General features: G+C 39.6%; 1 protein-coding gene across 10 annotated transcripts in view; it reads right to left on the bottom strand.

Moving 5' to 3' along the window:
* Nucleotides 1-17,654, bottom strand: part of LOC139758476 (phosphatidylinositol 3,4,5-trisphosphate 3-phosphatase and dual-specificity protein phosphatase PTEN-like) — a 342,351-nt gene that overhangs the window by 225,696 nt on the left and 99,001 nt on the right. For 8 of the 10 annotated variants that reach the window (XM_071679944.1, XM_071679940.1, XM_071679939.1 and 5 more), the window contains exons 6-8: nucleotides 12,648-12,820; nucleotides 6,872-7,005; nucleotides 6,164-6,445 (exon numbers count right to left, since the gene is read on the bottom strand). In XM_071679944.1, the coding sequence (XP_071536045.1) occupies nucleotides 6,164-6,445; nucleotides 6,872-7,005; nucleotides 12,648-12,820 (589 nt within the window). The remainder of the gene's footprint in view (nucleotides 1-6,163; nucleotides 6,446-6,871; nucleotides 7,006-12,647; nucleotides 12,821-17,654) is intronic. The other 2 variants (XM_071679945.1, XM_071679949.1) reach the window with 1 other exon arrangement.

The following is a 17,654-nucleotide window of genomic DNA, read 5'->3' as shown; positions in this document are numbered from 1 at the left end:
TTGCCTCTCTCACAGAACTGTTCACTAATAATAACATCCAGCTGACTTAGAAACTTGAAGGTCATTATCAGGTCCATCCTTTTACTCCTCTCCTCTATGATGAGTAGCTTTGCAGCCCTAAGCCTTTTATTATAGCTCAATCACCTTAATTCAGGTACCATCTTAGATGTTATTCATTGTGCCATCTCAATCAGATCTTTGTGCTTCCTTAGGTGTGAAGACCATGCTTGCAAGGCATAATATACATCCTTGAATGAAATTCTCATGCTTGACAGCAGACAGTTTGCCTCTTTCACAGTTCTCCCAACATAACTCTGGCAATAGATTAGATACAATGTCGACCCTGTGGTCTCTCTTATGCAGATTCGTGTAATCTATTTCCAGCTGGGTTATCACAACACTGAGGTCTTCTTTCTCACTGTCCCATCCTCATTGCCATGCACTTACTTCGACCGAATTTCATTATCCAACTTTCTGACCAACTATGGTGTTTGTCCAGATCCCTTGTAAACTAATGTAATCATCAGCATTCTTTTTGTAAACTAATGTAATCATCAGCATTCTTTGTCTCAATTCCATCAAGCAAGTCATTTAGATACACCAAGAATAGCATGGGCCCTAGACTGAGTTCTATGGCACACCACTTACAAACACAGCCCATTTCAAGATGTATCTATTACCTATGGTTTTTGCTCCCTTCCAATATGACAGTCTTCTATCCAGTGAAGGAGTCTAGCTTTCTATTAACCACCGATGAGGAACAGTGTCAAAGGCTTCTTCGCAGTCTAAGAACATAGTCTACTCAACCCTCTTTGGTCTAAGAGGGAGCTCACCCTGTCAAGGAAGTCCAAAGGGTTAGTTATAAAGGACCTTTTTCCCTAAATGCATGTTACCTGACAGGTTAGAAAGCTTTTCCTTAGCAGGTAGTCATTCATGTGCAACCTTAATATCTTTTCCGATGTTTTATGTACCACACTTGTTAGTGAGACTAGCCCGTAGTTCACTTTATAGTTTCCTAATCACCTCTCTAGAATATAGGCACAATATTTGCCTTCTTTCACATTTTTGGAATTACCTCTTCCTCTATTTCCAGTGGTCTAGAAAGAGCCTAAGCACAGTATTTCAGCAGGTATGAGGAGACTCCATTGGTGACCTCAAGCCAATTCAGGAAACACTTCTCTGACATTCATCCTTTGCTTCCTTCCTCTAAGGTGATCTTCTATTCATCAAAGGAGTCTAACCTAATTCCTCTATTCCTCACTGGTGATCCAGCTTACAAATAAGCCTCCCATGCAGTACAGTGTTAAATGCATTCTGGCAGTCCAAATACAGACAATCTACTCAGCCTTTCCTTTTGTCTATGACAGAGCCCACTCTTTTATAAAAATCCCAAATAGTTCACTACATATGAGCTCTTTTCTTTAAATCTCAAATGCCTCTCTCTTAAGTGGCTTCTCCTCTGCAGTAAGTGATCTATTTGCTTACCAATTACCTTTTCCAGAACCTTACAGACCACACGTGACAGGGAAACTTGTCGGCAGTTCAGCATTTGTTCCCATTCACCTTTCTCACAAATGGTCACTATGTTTGCCCTTTTCCATTCCCTTGGTAATCTGTCATTCTTCAATGACATCTGAAACAGTATTTCAAAAGGTATGTATAGACCAACTGCACACATATACAGCATACATGGTAAATCTTAATCAGGACCATGGAGCTTGTATGGGTCAAGACACAAGTAATATGCCAAAGCCTTTTTCATATATCTCATTGTTTATTCAAAATCTCCTCATTCCATCTCACTTGTGTTGAGATAGTGCTATAGTGTCTTCCACTGCAAAACCACTTTTAACCTGTTATTCAATTCCTCACATAAATTTACACAATACTCTACATCTGCTCACATCCATTCTTAAGCTTTTATGCGAAATACACCAAAACCACAGCTCCCTATCCACATCCAGATTCCATAGAACTGTCCATGGTTTACCTCAAACATCTCACATACATTTTTTTTTTTCAAAAAAGGAAAGGGGAAAAAGGCCAAGTGAGGATATTCCCTCTAAGGATTAGTCGTCCGTTCTTAACACCATCTCACAAATGCGGGAGATGGCAGATATGTATGGAAATATAAACATATACAAGAAAATATACACACACACACACACACACCTAACGTGGGAGACAATGACAAAGTATAATAAATAAATATAAACATTTGTTATTTATTTCCTTATTATACTTTGTTGCTGTCTCCTGTGTTAGCGAGGTAGCGCAAGGAAACAGACGAGAGAATGGCCCATCCCACCCACATACACATGTATATACATACACATCCACACACACACACATATACATACCTATAAATTTCAACGTATACATAGTGTGAACATGTGAACGAATGGGGCCTTTGGTGTTTTTCCTAGCGCTACCTCGCACACATGAGGGGGGAGGGGGTTGTTATTCCATGTGTGGCGAAGTGGCGATGGGAACAAATAAAGGCAGATAGTATGAATTATGTACATGTGTATATATGTATATGTCTGTGTGTGTATATATATGTGTACATTGAGATGTATAGGTATGTATATTGTGCGTGTGTGGACATGTATGTATATACATGTGTATGTGGGTGGGTCGGGCCATTCTTTCGTCTGTTTCCTTGCGCTACCTCGCTAACGCGGGAGACAGCGACAAAGCAAAATATATAAATAAATAAAATAAACATACATATACATACACAGACATATAAATATATACGCATGTACATATTCATACTTGCTGCCCTCGTCCATTCCTTTGCCACCCCGCCACACATGAAATGGCACCCACCCACCCCCTCGTGCATGCAAGGTAGCGCTAGAAAAAGACAACAATGGCTACATTCATTCATACTAGGTCTCTCGCTGTCATGTGTAATGGACCAAAACCACAGCTCCCTTTTCACATCCAGGCCCCACAGAGCTTTCCATGGTTTACCCCAGATACTTCACATGCCCTGGTTCAATCTACTGACAGCACGTCCACCCCGGTATACCACATCATTCCAATTCACTCTATTCCTTGCATGCTTTTCACCCTCCTGCATGTTCAGGCCCCAATCACTCAAAATCTTTTTCACTCCATCCTTCCACCTCCAATTTGGTCTCCCACTTCTCATTCCCTCCACCTCTGACACATATATCTTCTTAGTCAATCTTTCCTCACCCATTCTCGCCATGTGACCAAACAATTTCAATACACCCTCTTCTGCTCTCTCAACCACACTCTATTTATTACCACAAATCTCTCTTACACTTTCATTACTTAATCAAACCACCTCAAACCACATAGTGTCCTCAAGCACTTCATTTCCAACACATCCACCCTCCTCCGTACAACCCTATCTATAGCCCATGCCTCGCAACCATATAACATTGTTGGAGCAACTATTCCTTCAAACATCCCCATCTTTACACTCTCTTCCCCTCCTTACTATCATGTACCCCTCTGGGCAGAACAAGTGAGATCTTATCTCTTTAGTAAGTTTTGTTTCTACAATTCTAACAATATCAAAAGCATTTTCCCTTATACAATCCTTCAATTCCTTCTCTTTACCTTTTACTACTAATCTATCAGCATTTGCATGCATTACCTTCACTCTGATATTTCTATCACCTAACATTCCCAATCTGTCTGTTGCTGTCCTCTTGCCTCATTTTGTGTCTCCCATTTTTGCCATCCAAGTGTATCTTTGCTTTCCTCCCTCTCATCCCTTGGTCTTTCACATTTGATGAATACCCTACCAAATTTCATCTTGGTTTTAAGTTTCCTTGCTAGCCTGAGTACCTCATGGCTAGATGACTCCAAAGGAAATGCCAAAATAAATGGACATCCTCTTATGTCTTGATAACCACCAGTTCTTTTTTCCCTTATCGTAGAAATTATATTGAGTAATTCCACAACCTGAAGTAATCTTTTGATGAGCATTGCTTCTCGAGTGTCTATAGAATGCGTATATCAAAATGTTTCTGATGAAAGAAAGTGTGTTCAGTCTACCTGGGATAGCCTGCTGATAAATATGTATCCTTATTTCAATAACAGGCTGAACAAAGGCCTATGACAGAGAAAAAGAACACTGCATATACTTACCTTGCATTACAATAGTTCTCATGAAAGATCAAATGATCTCCAACTGATAAATTACACCGAAGCATTTTCTTCATCAATTCATCAGCCTCCCTCCCAATAAATTATTTCAAAAGTAAATTAAACCTGATATTCTATCAAATCAATAGTCCTCCCAAACCCTTCACCAAGAAAGGTTACTCCAAAACTTTTTGTCATTGTCCTCATTAAATCTAAAATGAAAAGGGAAAAGTCAAGTGACACATCTTGATATATGTTTGTTGACTTAGCTCCCTAAATATCTACTCATCTATATATTTTCAAACCATCACTAAGGCCACCTGGAAGTCACAACCACAAAACTATAATAAAGTTAAACAAACACAACTTCTTTACTCTTTGAAATTACATACCGAAATCTGCTTCACACATGACCAAATTAAGCATACTATGTGGATGAATCAATCCTGATATATCGGTGACCCTCATTTGGTCTTCTACATGAACTTACCATCTTCATGTCTGCCCTCAATAACACTCAAACAATGTTAAAAAAACGTAATTGGCAATGCCTAGTTTTGACTTTCATTCTATCATATCCTGTATCAGAATGCAATGCTAAATACTCATTTACTGGCCTTCAGCTTGCAGTAAAAATGTTCATGTTACAGGTGTAAGTTCTTCCATTACATTTCTATGACAGCATACACATACCTGGGAATGGTCAAGTATTGTTATGAGAACAAAACAAAAATGTCATGAACTAGCAAGTTACTTGTGCAAGGGGACAGAAATACATGGGACTGAAAAACAATGTACATAATGCTCTCTACATTTACACTGTAAGCATAATCTTATTGCAAACAACATGCAAGAAGTAAGAACAGCTATCTCATGACAAAAAGAGTCTCCATAGGCTGGATGGGGAACATACAATAAATAATAGCTACTTAGGAGGCTAAGGGACAGGGGGATTTAAGACTGTAAGAAAGGTAAACTGGTGCTGATGTAATAATTGAGCATCCCCTTTTTTAAAGACAATTTTATGGCTATACTGCAATCATACTCCTAAATAAAGCTCAATTCATTGACTAATAAGATAGTGTAAAGAGATACAAGCACACTATTACCATATAAAAGATAGCTGGAATCATTCCCCACACCAATTATCTATATTCAAAATTCAAATAACCACAATACTATCAATACTATAATACGTAAAGTACATTAAAAAAAGCCTTTAGAACAGGTTTAGGAATGCAATGCAGAGTTCCAGCACTCTGGAAGAAGTCTCTAGTTTTCATGGCACTGGCTTTCATGTGATTCACTTACTGGGCTAACATCATGAGCTATTTAATATATCTAAAGCTCAGTATGATCATTACAACACAACCTGGATGAAACAAGCATTCATAGTTTTCTAACTTGTCCCTGCTGCTGCTTAACCCTTTGAAATTATTTACCAAACAAAATGAGCTTGGTGTCAAAGTACTGAATATCTTTTGAGGAGGTTAAAAACCATGAATACATGCAAGACATACTGGATAACCACACCATCTTTATCAGGTCTAACACATGGGAGTTTTCTATTATATCCCTTAATTGTTTCCCTGAAATAAAATTATACTGCTAAAAATACCGATTCATATTAGTGTGTCATAACTGAACAGAACGGGAACAACTAAGACTCAGATGAATATACTGAAAACTACCAATTTGGCAAACTTCCTTATCTGATATTTGCAACACACCAAAAGTTCCATATCCAGCCTTTGAGCTTTGTATTAGTGCAATGGGGAAACCAAGAATTGTGAAAAGATTTCTAAGACATTAAGATTTATTGTTTTGGAAAAATTTGCCTTAATAAATGCTAACATTCTATATTTCAAATACAAAATAAAAGGGGAGTTTCCAAGCACTTGTTCCTTAAGAAATATATGGGGAATAAGCATAGAGGCCTTTTTATGAAGACTGAGAGAGCAACAAAGTGTGCGAGTGCTCTTCAAAAATGAGGGATTCAGTTAGAGGCACCACACTAGGAGATCAGCATCCTTACGGGAGATGCTGGGTGTGGTGGCGACGACGGTGGCGATTATGATGACGGGGATGTGGCAGAGGGCTGACACTGCCTACAGGGGGAGGCCAGTCCTCCTCTGTCATGTTGGTGAGATGCCCTGTCGGAAGGCTCTTGCTCTCTGTCTGCTCACGACTGTGCCTCTCTGACTCGCGACAATCTTGCCTGCTCCCGCCCAGGCCAGCAGGAAGGGCCCTTGCTTCTCCTGACTCCCGTCTCTTGTGCCTAAAGCAGTCATGCTTGGCCACACGAAAACTATTACTTCTGCACAGACCAACAGAGACTTGCTAACCTTCTTATATTTAACAGTGATTGTGTTGATATTTGGCAGTAGTAAATACTTAAGAAGCATATTCCTATTATGCACTACTTAATGTCTTCAATATAGTTAAAGTATCATCATACTGAAAAATTCGAATAACCATAATGGTTACCCATTATAGAATATAGAAATCTGTATGAGTTAAGACTGGTGAAATTCCTTGTATCATATACATAAGAGCTATCAATTATGGCAAAGTCATGTTCATCTCATTATTTTTCTGAAGAAATAAGGTGTGGGTATTCAGCTTCCTGACTACATAAAATGGATCAATTTAAAATTACACTGCAACCAGGGAGACATGAGTGGTGAAAAAGAATGCAGAGCTGATATTGTGAGGATGGCATTAGTCACAAATGTGCCCTTACCTTTGTCTGATATTTTGAGTGTTGCAAGTATTATGATTATTTTGGTCAGATGCTGTAATTTCGCAGCCATTTGTTATTTTCTTGCCTTCCTCAAATATAAAATGTGTATTCAGCCAAGCACTGAACAATTTATCCTGAAAAGTTAAAAACAAAAAGCATTAATCACAAAACAGGAAAAGCTCAGAAATCTAAGTCAAGGGCAGTATCACTTCACTTATACTGTCAATGGCAGTTACTTTCCTACTTTGAAACAAAACACCCATGGAGAATTTTCTTGAAAATTAGATTCAGAGCTACCAATTTATCTTCCTCCCTCTTCTATACAAATTATCCTTGCACATTACCTCTGGTTTCTCTTTATATGTACTCCCCCTCCAACACATGTTCTCACTCATGCATTCATGTTGTCTCCCTTACCTCATATCCCTATTCATAAATATCTTTCCCTCATCTAATTCATTTCCTACATACACATTGTTTTCAAACTTGATTTTTTTACTGCATTAATCAGGTAGAACAGAAATATACGAAGAAAGGCTGCATCCCCTAACATCCATCCTCTAGCTGTCTTGTGTAATACATCGAAACCACAGCTCCCTATTCACAACTGGGCCCCACAGACCTTTCCATTATTTTACCCAAGGTGCTTTACAAGCCCTGGTTCAGTCCATTGTCAGCATGCACAAAAACCATAACTCCCTATTCACAACCAGGTCCCACAGACCTTTCCATGGTTTACCACAGATGTTTTATATGACCTGGTTCAGTCCACTGAAAGCATGACAACACCTAATACACACTGTACCATGGACATAAAAGCACTTAATTTTGCATGACAACTTTCCTACTTGCATATCCTAACATCGAATCCTCTTCTTCCACTAAAATATCACATAATCTCTGTCCAACATATTTTCTGCTCTTTCCCAAAGATCTAAAGAGGGTAAAACAACTGGATCAGAAGAAAAAACACATAAAGAAAGGATCCTGACGGAATTTAACAAACATGAATTTGAACAAAATAGTCACGCAACAATGAACAATATATCAGTGGCATCATACAAAGGCCTAACAGAAAAAGAGACAAAAGTGAGTCATCATAAATGAGAAACTAGAATTCCACTTATTTTCATACATATTTGCCATTTCCCACATTAGCAAGGTGGTGTCAAGAACATGTCTGAGCCTTTGAGGAAAAAATCCTCACTTGGCTCCCTTCTCTCTTCCTTCTTTTGGAAAAGTAAAACAGGAGGGGAAGATTTCTAGTCCCCCATTCCCATCCCTCTTAGTCGCCCTCTATGACATGCTGGGAATATGTGGGAAGTATTCTTTCTCCCCTATCCCCAGGGATAGAATCTAAAGTATACAAAAATAGAATAGTACTACTAAGCCTTCTCATGAGTGATGCGATGAGAACTTTCAATGCATGAGACAAAACTAAAGATGGCATTGTTCAGATATACAAAAGAAGCACACCAGAATGTTGCTGTATTGTACGGTCACCAATGAAAGAAGCAAAGTGAGTTTTGAAGAACGAAAACTGTCTCTCTGAGGAGTGTTCTGTAAGCAATCTTATCAGATCATAGGACAGCTAACCCTACAAAGAAAAGAGAGTTCTGAAGAATGAAGATTTTCTTTACTCCAGGGAGACTCAAAAAAAATCATTACTGCTTCTGAAAAGGGCTAAACAATAATAAAAGAAATTTGGAAACATCTATCAAACAAAATTTTGGGGTCAGAAACACATAAACTATCATGAAAGGATGAGATAAAAACAAACTCTAAAGCCAACAAACAGTAAATGCATAATACTGTAACATACACCTGGCAACAAATTGAGAGCATCAAGAACACTGTAGTGGGTCTAAATCCATCTCAGCACTGAGGGAACAAAGTAACTAAGACTGTAATGATACCATGGAATATAACAAAAGATTCCAAACAATATCCAAAGACATCTCAGCTTGTAGATTTATGTGCTGAAAAAGGACTGGTGATTGGGAATACCTGGTTTAAAAAGCGAGATATACATAAGTATACGTATGTAAGTAGGAGAGATGGCCAGAGAGCATTACTGGATTACGTGTTAATTGACAGGCGCGCGAAAGAGAGACTTTTGGATGTTAATGTGCTGAGAGGTGCAATTGGAGGGTTGTCTGATCATTATCTTGTGGAGGCCAAGGTGAAGATTTGTATGGGTTTTCAGAAAAGAAGAGTGAATGTTGGGGTGAAGAGGGTGGTGAGAGTAAGTGAGCTTGGGAAGGAGACTTGTGTGAGGAAGTACCAGGAGAGACTGAGTACAGAATGGAAAAAGGTGAGAACAATGGAAGTAAGGGGAGTGGGGGAGGAATGGGATGTATTTAGGGAATCAGTGATGGATTGTGCAAAAGATGCTTGTGGCATGAGAAGAGTGGGAGGTGGGTTGATTAGAAAGGGTAGTGAGTGGTGGGATGAAGAAGTAAGATTATTAGTGAAAGAGAAGAGAGAGGCATTTGGACAATTTTTGCAGGGAAAAAATGAAATTGAGTGGGAGATGTATAAAAGAAAGAGACAGGAGGTCAAGAGAAAGGTGCAAGAGGTGAAAAAGAGGGCAAATGAGAGTTGGGGTGAGAGAGTATCATTAAATTTTAGGGAGAATAAAAAGATGTTCTGGAAGGAGGTAAATAAAGTGCGTAAGACAAGGGAGCAAATGGGAACTTCAGTGAAGGGCGCAAATGGGGAGGTGATAACAAGTAGTGGTGATGTGAGAAGGAGATGGAGTGAGTATTTTGAAGGTTTGTTGAATGTGTTTGATGACAGAGTGGCAGATATAGGGTGTTTTGGTCGAGGTGGTGTGCAAAGTGAGAGGGTTAGGGAAAATGATTTGGTAAACAGAGAAGAGGTAGTAAAAGCTTTGCGGAAGATGAAAGCCGGCAAGGCAGCAGGTTTGGATGGTATTGCAGTGGAATTTATTAAAAAAGGGGGTGACCGTATTGTTGACCGGTTGGTAAGGTTATTTAATGTATGTATGACTCATGGTGAGGTGCCTGAGGATTGGCGGAATGCGTGCATAGTGCCATTGTACAAAGGCAAAGGGGATATGAGTGAGTGCTCAAATTACAGAGGTAAAAGTTTGTTGAGTATTCCTGGTAAATTATATGGGAGGGTATTGATTGAGAGGGTGAAGGCATGTACAGAGCATCAGATTGGGGAAGAGCAGTGTGGTTTCAGAAGTGGTAGAGGATGTGTGGATCAGGTGTTTGCTTTGAAGAATGTACGTGAGAAATACTTAGAAAAGCAAATGGATTTGTATGTAGCATTTATGGATCTGGAGAAGGCATATGATAGAGTTGATAGAGATGCTCTGTGGAAGGTATTAAGAATATATGGTGTGGGAGGCAAGTTGTTAGAAGCAGAGAAAAGTTTTTATCGAGGATGTAAGGCATGTGTACGTGTAGGAAGAGAGGAAAGTGATTGGTTCTCAGTGAATGTAGGTTTGCAGCAGGGGTGTGTGATGTCTCCATGGTTGTTTAATTTGTTTATGGATGGGGTTGTTAGGGAGGTGAATGCAAGAGTTTTGGAAAGAGGGGCAAGTATGAAGTCTGTTGTGGATGAGGGAGCTTACCTCCCAATTGACTTGACCCTCAACCCTACTGTACCTAATAACCTTGCTCTTATTCACATTTACTCTTAACTTTCTTCTTTCACACACTTTACCAAACTCAGTCACCAGCTTCTGCAGTTTCTCACATGAATCAGCCACCAGCGCTGTATCATCAGCGAACAACAACTGACTCACTTCCCAAGCTCTCTCATCCCCAACAGACTTCATACTTGCCCCTCTTTCCAAAACTCTTGCATTTACCTCCCTAACAACCCCATCCATAAACAAATTAAACAACCATGGAGACATCACACACCCCTGCCGCAAACCTACATTCACTGAGAACCAATCACTTTCCTCTCTTCCTACACGTACACATGCCTTACATCCTCGATAAAAACTTTTCTCTGCTTCTAACAACTTGCCTCCCACACCATATATTCTTAATACCTTCCACAGAGCATCTCTATCAACTCTATCATATGCCTTCTCCAGATCCATAAATGTGTGATGTAATTATGTGTACAAAAAATCCTATTTCACTTTAATATACTGGGTGTGGGTTGAGAATGTGTGTAACCTATTAGTTCTGCATGGGGATGGAGTTTTACATTCATGGGCCCCATCTCTTGAACATTCTATACTGTTATACAAATTAATAAATTTCTATATGATGTTCACATTAACTTTGTCTTGAGACATTCTATTCCATTCAACCACCACTCTTATACTATGAAGGTACTTCTTTAAATCTCTCTAAACAAGTTTATTGCAACACTCCATATTCTGTCCTCTAACTGTAATGTCCATACATATCTCTAAGAACTGTTTAATGTCCACATCATTCATACGTTTTAAAAACTTGAAGGTTGTGATCAGGTTATCCCTCATTCTTCTGTCTTCTCAAGTAGGCAAATTCAAGGCTTCTATCCTTTCCTTGTAACACAATTCGGCTATTTTCTTTGTTGCCCTCCTCTGGACCTTTTCTACGAGCTATTTGTTCTTCTTTAGGTGCAGTGACCAAAGTTAAGAAGCATATTCTAGTTTTGGTATAACATAGCAAACGAACAGCTTGCACAATCATAGAATGTGTAGTAGGTCTAAGGCATACTGGGGGTGGGGGCCATGGGAGGTGATTCAGTTGCTGTTTGCAGATGATAACAGCTCTGGTGACAGACTCCAGAGAGAAAGTACAGAAGCTAGTGACAGAGTTTGGAAGGGTGCATAAAAGGAGAAAGTTGAAAGCGAATATGAACTAAAGATGTACGGGGTAGGTGAGACAGAATGATCTGAGAGTAAGTCGAAATTGAAGGGCCTGGAGGAAGAAGAATGCTTTCGACACCTAAGAGTGGATTTGGGAGGGATGGAACTATAAAGGCTAAAGTGAACTATCTGGCAGGAGAGGGGCCTGAGGTCCTGGGTGCATCGAGTACTGCGTGACTATAGAGGTCAGATAGGCATATTTGATAATAGTCCTGACAATATTTTATGGATGTGAAGCTTGAGCCCTGAAAGCAAAAGAACAGTAAAGGTGGATGTGTTGGAAGAAATGTGGTAGTAAGTGGAGTATGACAGAAAAATGAACAAGGCCCCACAGACCTTTCCATGGTTTACCCCAGACACTTCACATGCTCTGGTTCAGTCCACATCGACCCTGGTATACCACATCATTCCAATTCACTCTTTCCCTTGCACGTTTCTCATCCTCCTGTATGTTCAGGCCCCGATCACTCAAAATCTTTTTCACTCCATCCTCCCCCCTCCAAGTTGGTCTCCCGCTTCTCCTTGTTCCCTTCACCTCTCCATATGTCCAAACCATTTCAACATATCCTCTTCTGTTCTCTCAACGACACTCTTTTCATTTCCACACATCTCTCTTACTCTTTCATTACTTACTCGATCAAACCACCTCACACCACATATTGTCCTCAAACATTTCATTTCCAGCATATCCACCCTCCTCTATACAACCCTATCTATAGCCCATGCCTCAAAACCACATAACACTGCTGGAACTACTATTCCTTCAAACATAACCATTTTTGCTCTCTGAGATAACGTTCTCTCCTTCCACACGTTCTTCATCACTCCCAGAACCTTCGCCCCCCCACCATGTGACTCACTTCCGCTCCATAATAATAATATCAATAAAAACTCAACATCAAAATGTAATAAAATTTCATAAGTACCTACCGTTCGTCTTACAAAGTTGGTTCTTTTAAGTTCAATCTTGATATCACCCGAAATAGGTCTGGCCACCTCATCCTTAACAGGTAGGTGTATCCAGTCTTTGCCTTTCCGCACATCAATCTGCTGTGAACTATAGCCTTTTTTGTTACTGTGGGAACTTATTACCAGGTACACCTCTGAAATTGAAAGAAACAATGACAATGATCATTTGCAAAACTTGCCAAGACAAACATTCTTAGTATAGTAAAGCACACCAATGCAATGCAAAACAGATATCAAAAGAAAACTTTCTATGATAATCAGTGTTAACTTTATATGTATGAGTAAAGAAAACTCAACAATCCCCATTACTTTTTCATGCTGTATTCACCTGATCCCCTACTTAAGACCTGTGCAACTTATGACCATCCATACATACAACCAAAAAAAATTCAAATTAAGAAATAAAAATGAAATATGAACTAAAGAATCTTAACTAAAAGGTAAAAGGGAACTACAGAATCATATAATAAAGCTGGTTAATAATAAACAAGGTAATCATGATAAGAAAATGAGTATGATAAAAGAATGCTGTACAGGTACATGAAATCTACATGCCATGCTGACATACATCTAACTTACGTCCATTTTGAGATACAACAAGTAACCTCAGTTACTTAAAAGTTACACATCTTCAAAAAGTATGCGGAAAATTATTCATCTCACTCTCAGCCATTAAAAAGACCAAACCATTAGGAAATAAACATTTGATTGAGAGGGTGAAGGCAAGTACAGAGCATCAGATTGGGGAGAAGCAATGTGGTATCAGAAGTGGTACAGGATGTGTGGATCAGGTGTTTGCTTTGAAGAATGTGAGAAATACTTAGAAAAACAGATGGATCTGTAAGTAGCATTTATGGATCTGGAGAAGGCATAAGACAGGATTGATAAGAGATGCCATGTGGAAGGTCTTAAGAGTATACGGCATTGGAGGTAAGCTGCTAAAAGCAGAGAAGTTTTTATCGGGTGTAAGGCAAATGCATGAGTTCGAAGTGAGGAGAGTGATTGGCTTCCAGCAAAGGTCTGTCTGCAGCATGGGTTTGTGATGTCTCCATGGTTTTTCAATTTATTTATGGGTGGGGTGGTTAGAGAGGTATATGCAAGAGTCTTGGGAAGAGGGGTGAGTATGCAGTCTGTTGGGGATGAGGGAGCCTGGGAAGTGAGTCAGTTGTTTAATGATGATACAGCACTGGTGGCTGATTCAAGTGAGAAACTGCACTTTGGTGACTGAGTTTGGAAAAGTGTGTAAAAGGAGAAAGTTGAGAGTAAATGTGAATAAGAGCAAAGTTATTAGGTTCAGCAGAGTGGAGGGACAAGTTAGTTGGGATGTAAATCTGAATGGAGAAAAATTGGAGAAAGTGAAGTGTTTCAGATATCTGGGAGTGGACTTAGCAGCAAATAGGACCACAGAAGTGGAAGTGAGTTATAGGGTGTGGGAGGGGACAAAGGTTCTGGGAGCAATGAAGAATGTGTGGAAAGAGAAAAAATTATCTTGGAAGGAAAATTAGTGTTTGAAGGATTAGTAGTTCCAACAATATTACATGGTTGCGGGGCATGGGCTATAGACAAGGTTGTATGTGGATGTGTTGGAAATGAAATGTTTCAGGACAATATGTGGTGTGAGAGGGTTTGATCAAGTAAGTAATGAAAGGGTAAGAGAGATGTGTGGTAATAAAAAGTGTGTGATTGAGAGAGCAGAAGAGGGTGTGTTGAAATGCTTTGGACATATGGAGAGAATGTGTGAGGAAAGGTTGACAAAGAGGATATATGTGTCAGAGGTGGAGGGATTAAGAAGCGTGACCAAACTGGAGATGGAAGGATGGAGTGAATTTTGAGCAATCAGTGCCTGAACATACAGGAGGGTGAGAGGCATGAAAGGAATAGAGTAAAATGGAATGATGTGGTATACAGGGGTCAACATGCTCTCAATGGACTGAACCAGGGCATGTGAAATGTCTTGGGTAAATCATGGAGAGGTCTGTGGGGCCTGGATGATAGGGAAATGTATTTCTGGTGCATTACACATGACAACTAGAGGCTGAGTGTGAATGAATGTGACCTTTTTTAGTCTGTTTTCCTAGTGCTACCTCGCTGAGGCAGGGGGTAGTGGTGTTGTTTCTTGTGGGGCTGGGTGGCGCCAGGAATGAATGAAGGCAAGCAAGTATGAACATATACATGTGTATATATTTCTGTGTAAGTGTGCGTATGTATGTGTGTATATGTTGATACGTGTAGGTACGTATATGTACATGTACATGTGTGTGCATTTATGTATATATATGTGTATATGAGTGGATGGGTCGTTCTTTGCCTGTTTCCTGGTGCTACCTCACGATGTGGGAAACGGCGATCAAGTATAATAAATAAATGCTAAAAAAATGCCATGTTGTTACCACAAGAATTAATAATCTTTTATTTGAAATCACTAATCTCACGAGATCATATAAAAGCAGAATCAAGCAAATGCTCCCAAACATAATGAAAAAGAAAAAGATATGATGAGATAATGCAAATCTTCAAAAAATTCCTTGTATCTTATGAGGATATCAAGCATCAAACTATCAAATAATAAAAATCATAAAACCTACTTCACATAAGCATCATACACATTAATCTTTCCTTCCAACTCTTACTAACAAAGTATTTCTAGTAGTACCGTACATATTCTCATATTAAACCCATTCTTGATTACTGAAATACTGGTACTACATGTAAGGATGCAGTTCCATGTGCTCGGTTTCCAACCATCTGTCTCTATAATTTTTGTTACATGACAATACACTGCCCTCACTCCCAGCATTAAATTTCCAAATTTTCATCCTAGGTAAAGCTATCAGGTACATTTAAGCAACTGAACCTGAATTAAAGTTAACTATCTAGACCACGGGAAGGTATGTGGGACCTGGATGTGGGTAAGGGGGTCTGGTTTCTATGCATTATGCAGTACAGTTATAGAGTGGATGTGAATAAGGGAGGCCATTCTCTGTTCCAGGTGATACCTTGTAATGCATGTAACAACAAACAAGCATGAAAATATGTATATACTACTTACTTCCTAACCTAAGAATTCCTTCAATCTTTATGAAAAACTCCTACAGCATTCAGGAGGGTGGCCACATCCACCAGGAGGAACAAGTCATTTAGTGATGTGGTGTGTGGATCTAAAAGGGGAGAGTGTAGGGCATCTAAGCAGTAAGTGTTCATTTTGTTGCATGATGGGTTTAAAAATTCTTAGGACGTCCTGAATTGGTGTTTGTAATAATACAGGGATGGGAGATGTCTGCATAGACAGGAAAATATGACTCATGTGTATTGGGAGAGTGGTTACAGATGGATTTATGTGTGGTGGAGTGGTTAAAAGTGAGTTGGGAGGACTATTAATATTGCATGTTGAGTCATTTCTATGAGCTTGTTCTTTCAGTGTTATGTTTGCTTAAAAGGGATCTGTGGGTAGACAATGCTGGAGAGTGAAGCTGGGGTAAGCTTTTTATTTCTGTCAGGAGGTTGGATGTTAGTTATGGGATGGTTTAGGTGAGAGGGATCTAATGCTGCTGCAAAGACTTAAGTGTTGAGCATGATGAGGAATGAATCTATTGGTAGGATCCAAGTTTAACTGGGCAAGCATTGAATATTTGTGGCTGCTAAGCAGCCAGTCATTGTTCTGAGTGCTCAATTTCGTGTGGGTTGCAGCTGTGTTATACTTGCTTTTGAAAGTAAGGAGGACCAGGCTGGTGTGGCATAGTTTAAAGTGATGCAGATGACCTGTTTGTAGAGGATGCTAAAGGATTATCTTTCTCAGTGTTCTGAGAGCATTTAGTTTGAGTTAGTTTTGTGTTGATATTATTGTTGTAGGGGGTGAATGTAATTTGTATCACATGTGATGCTTAAAATGGTTAGCATTTTGTTCAATGTGAGTGATTACCTATTCAAGTGATTGGAGGGTGTGAGCTTGATTCAAGTCTGTTTGGGATTAAATGACTGACTTCTATGGAGATGGGTAAGCCACTGTTCCAAAAGTGTAATACAGTGCTGCATTTAAGTTGCTGCTACTGTGCTGTCAAAGCGTTGTGATGTGATTGTGACAGCCTCTGCATACGCAAGGGCCTTCAAGTTGTAGTTTGTTGAGGTAATGAGAAGTCATGTAGAAAGACACTGAAAAGCACTGGAATAAGAACTCCACCAGAGAGTTTAAGACTTTAGAGAGAGGTGAAGCCACTATGAGCTACTTTACATAGAGTGATGAGCTATGAAAATGGTCAACCACTTTTTGTCACTGTGGTGGGAGGAACCAAATCTTTTGAGTGAAGATACGTCAAGGGACAGTGTCAAATGCTCTGCTGATGTCTAACACCACTAGTATTGTGCATGACAATGACTGTGGCTGGTTGAAGCATCTTAGAGCAGGCCTATGGAACAATGGAGATGGGGGTACATGCAGGTAAATGAATATATTAGTATTTGCACATGATATGGTTTTCATGACTCATTGGGAGAGTGTGACAAGAGAAAGTTGCAAGCAAATGTGAACTAAATCAAAATGAGGCAAAGCAGGGAAATGAGAAAGGATGGTTTAAGTGTAAATATGAATTGGGAGGACCTTATAGGAGTTGAATGCTTTAGGTTCCTGGAAGTTGAAGACACAACCATGGGGGCTGAAGTGAATCACAGGGTAAGAGAGGGGTGGTTTAGGCTCTGGACTCAATGAGGAATGAGTGAACAGAGTGGTTACTGTGTGTGTGTGTGTGTGTGTGTGTGTGTGTGTGTGTGTGTGTGTGTGTGTGTGTGTGTGTGTGTGTGTGTGTGTGTGCATTTTTGGAATATGTGGAAAAAGAGCATACTATCTGGGAGGGCAAGGATGGGTATGATATGAAGGTATAGTAGCCCCAATGGTGTTATAATGATGCAAGGCATAGGCATTTAATGAGAATATACAGGAGAGTGAATGTACTGGAAATGATATGTTTGAGGACA

This window comes from Panulirus ornatus, chromosome 30 (assembly GCF_036320965.1).
Source record: "Panulirus ornatus isolate Po-2019 chromosome 30, ASM3632096v1, whole genome shotgun sequence".
Taxonomy (NCBI): Eukaryota; Metazoa; Arthropoda; class Malacostraca; order Decapoda; family Palinuridae; genus Panulirus; species Panulirus ornatus.
Note: the sequence above shows the minus strand (reverse complement) of the source record. Positions and strands in the feature narration are given on the sequence as shown.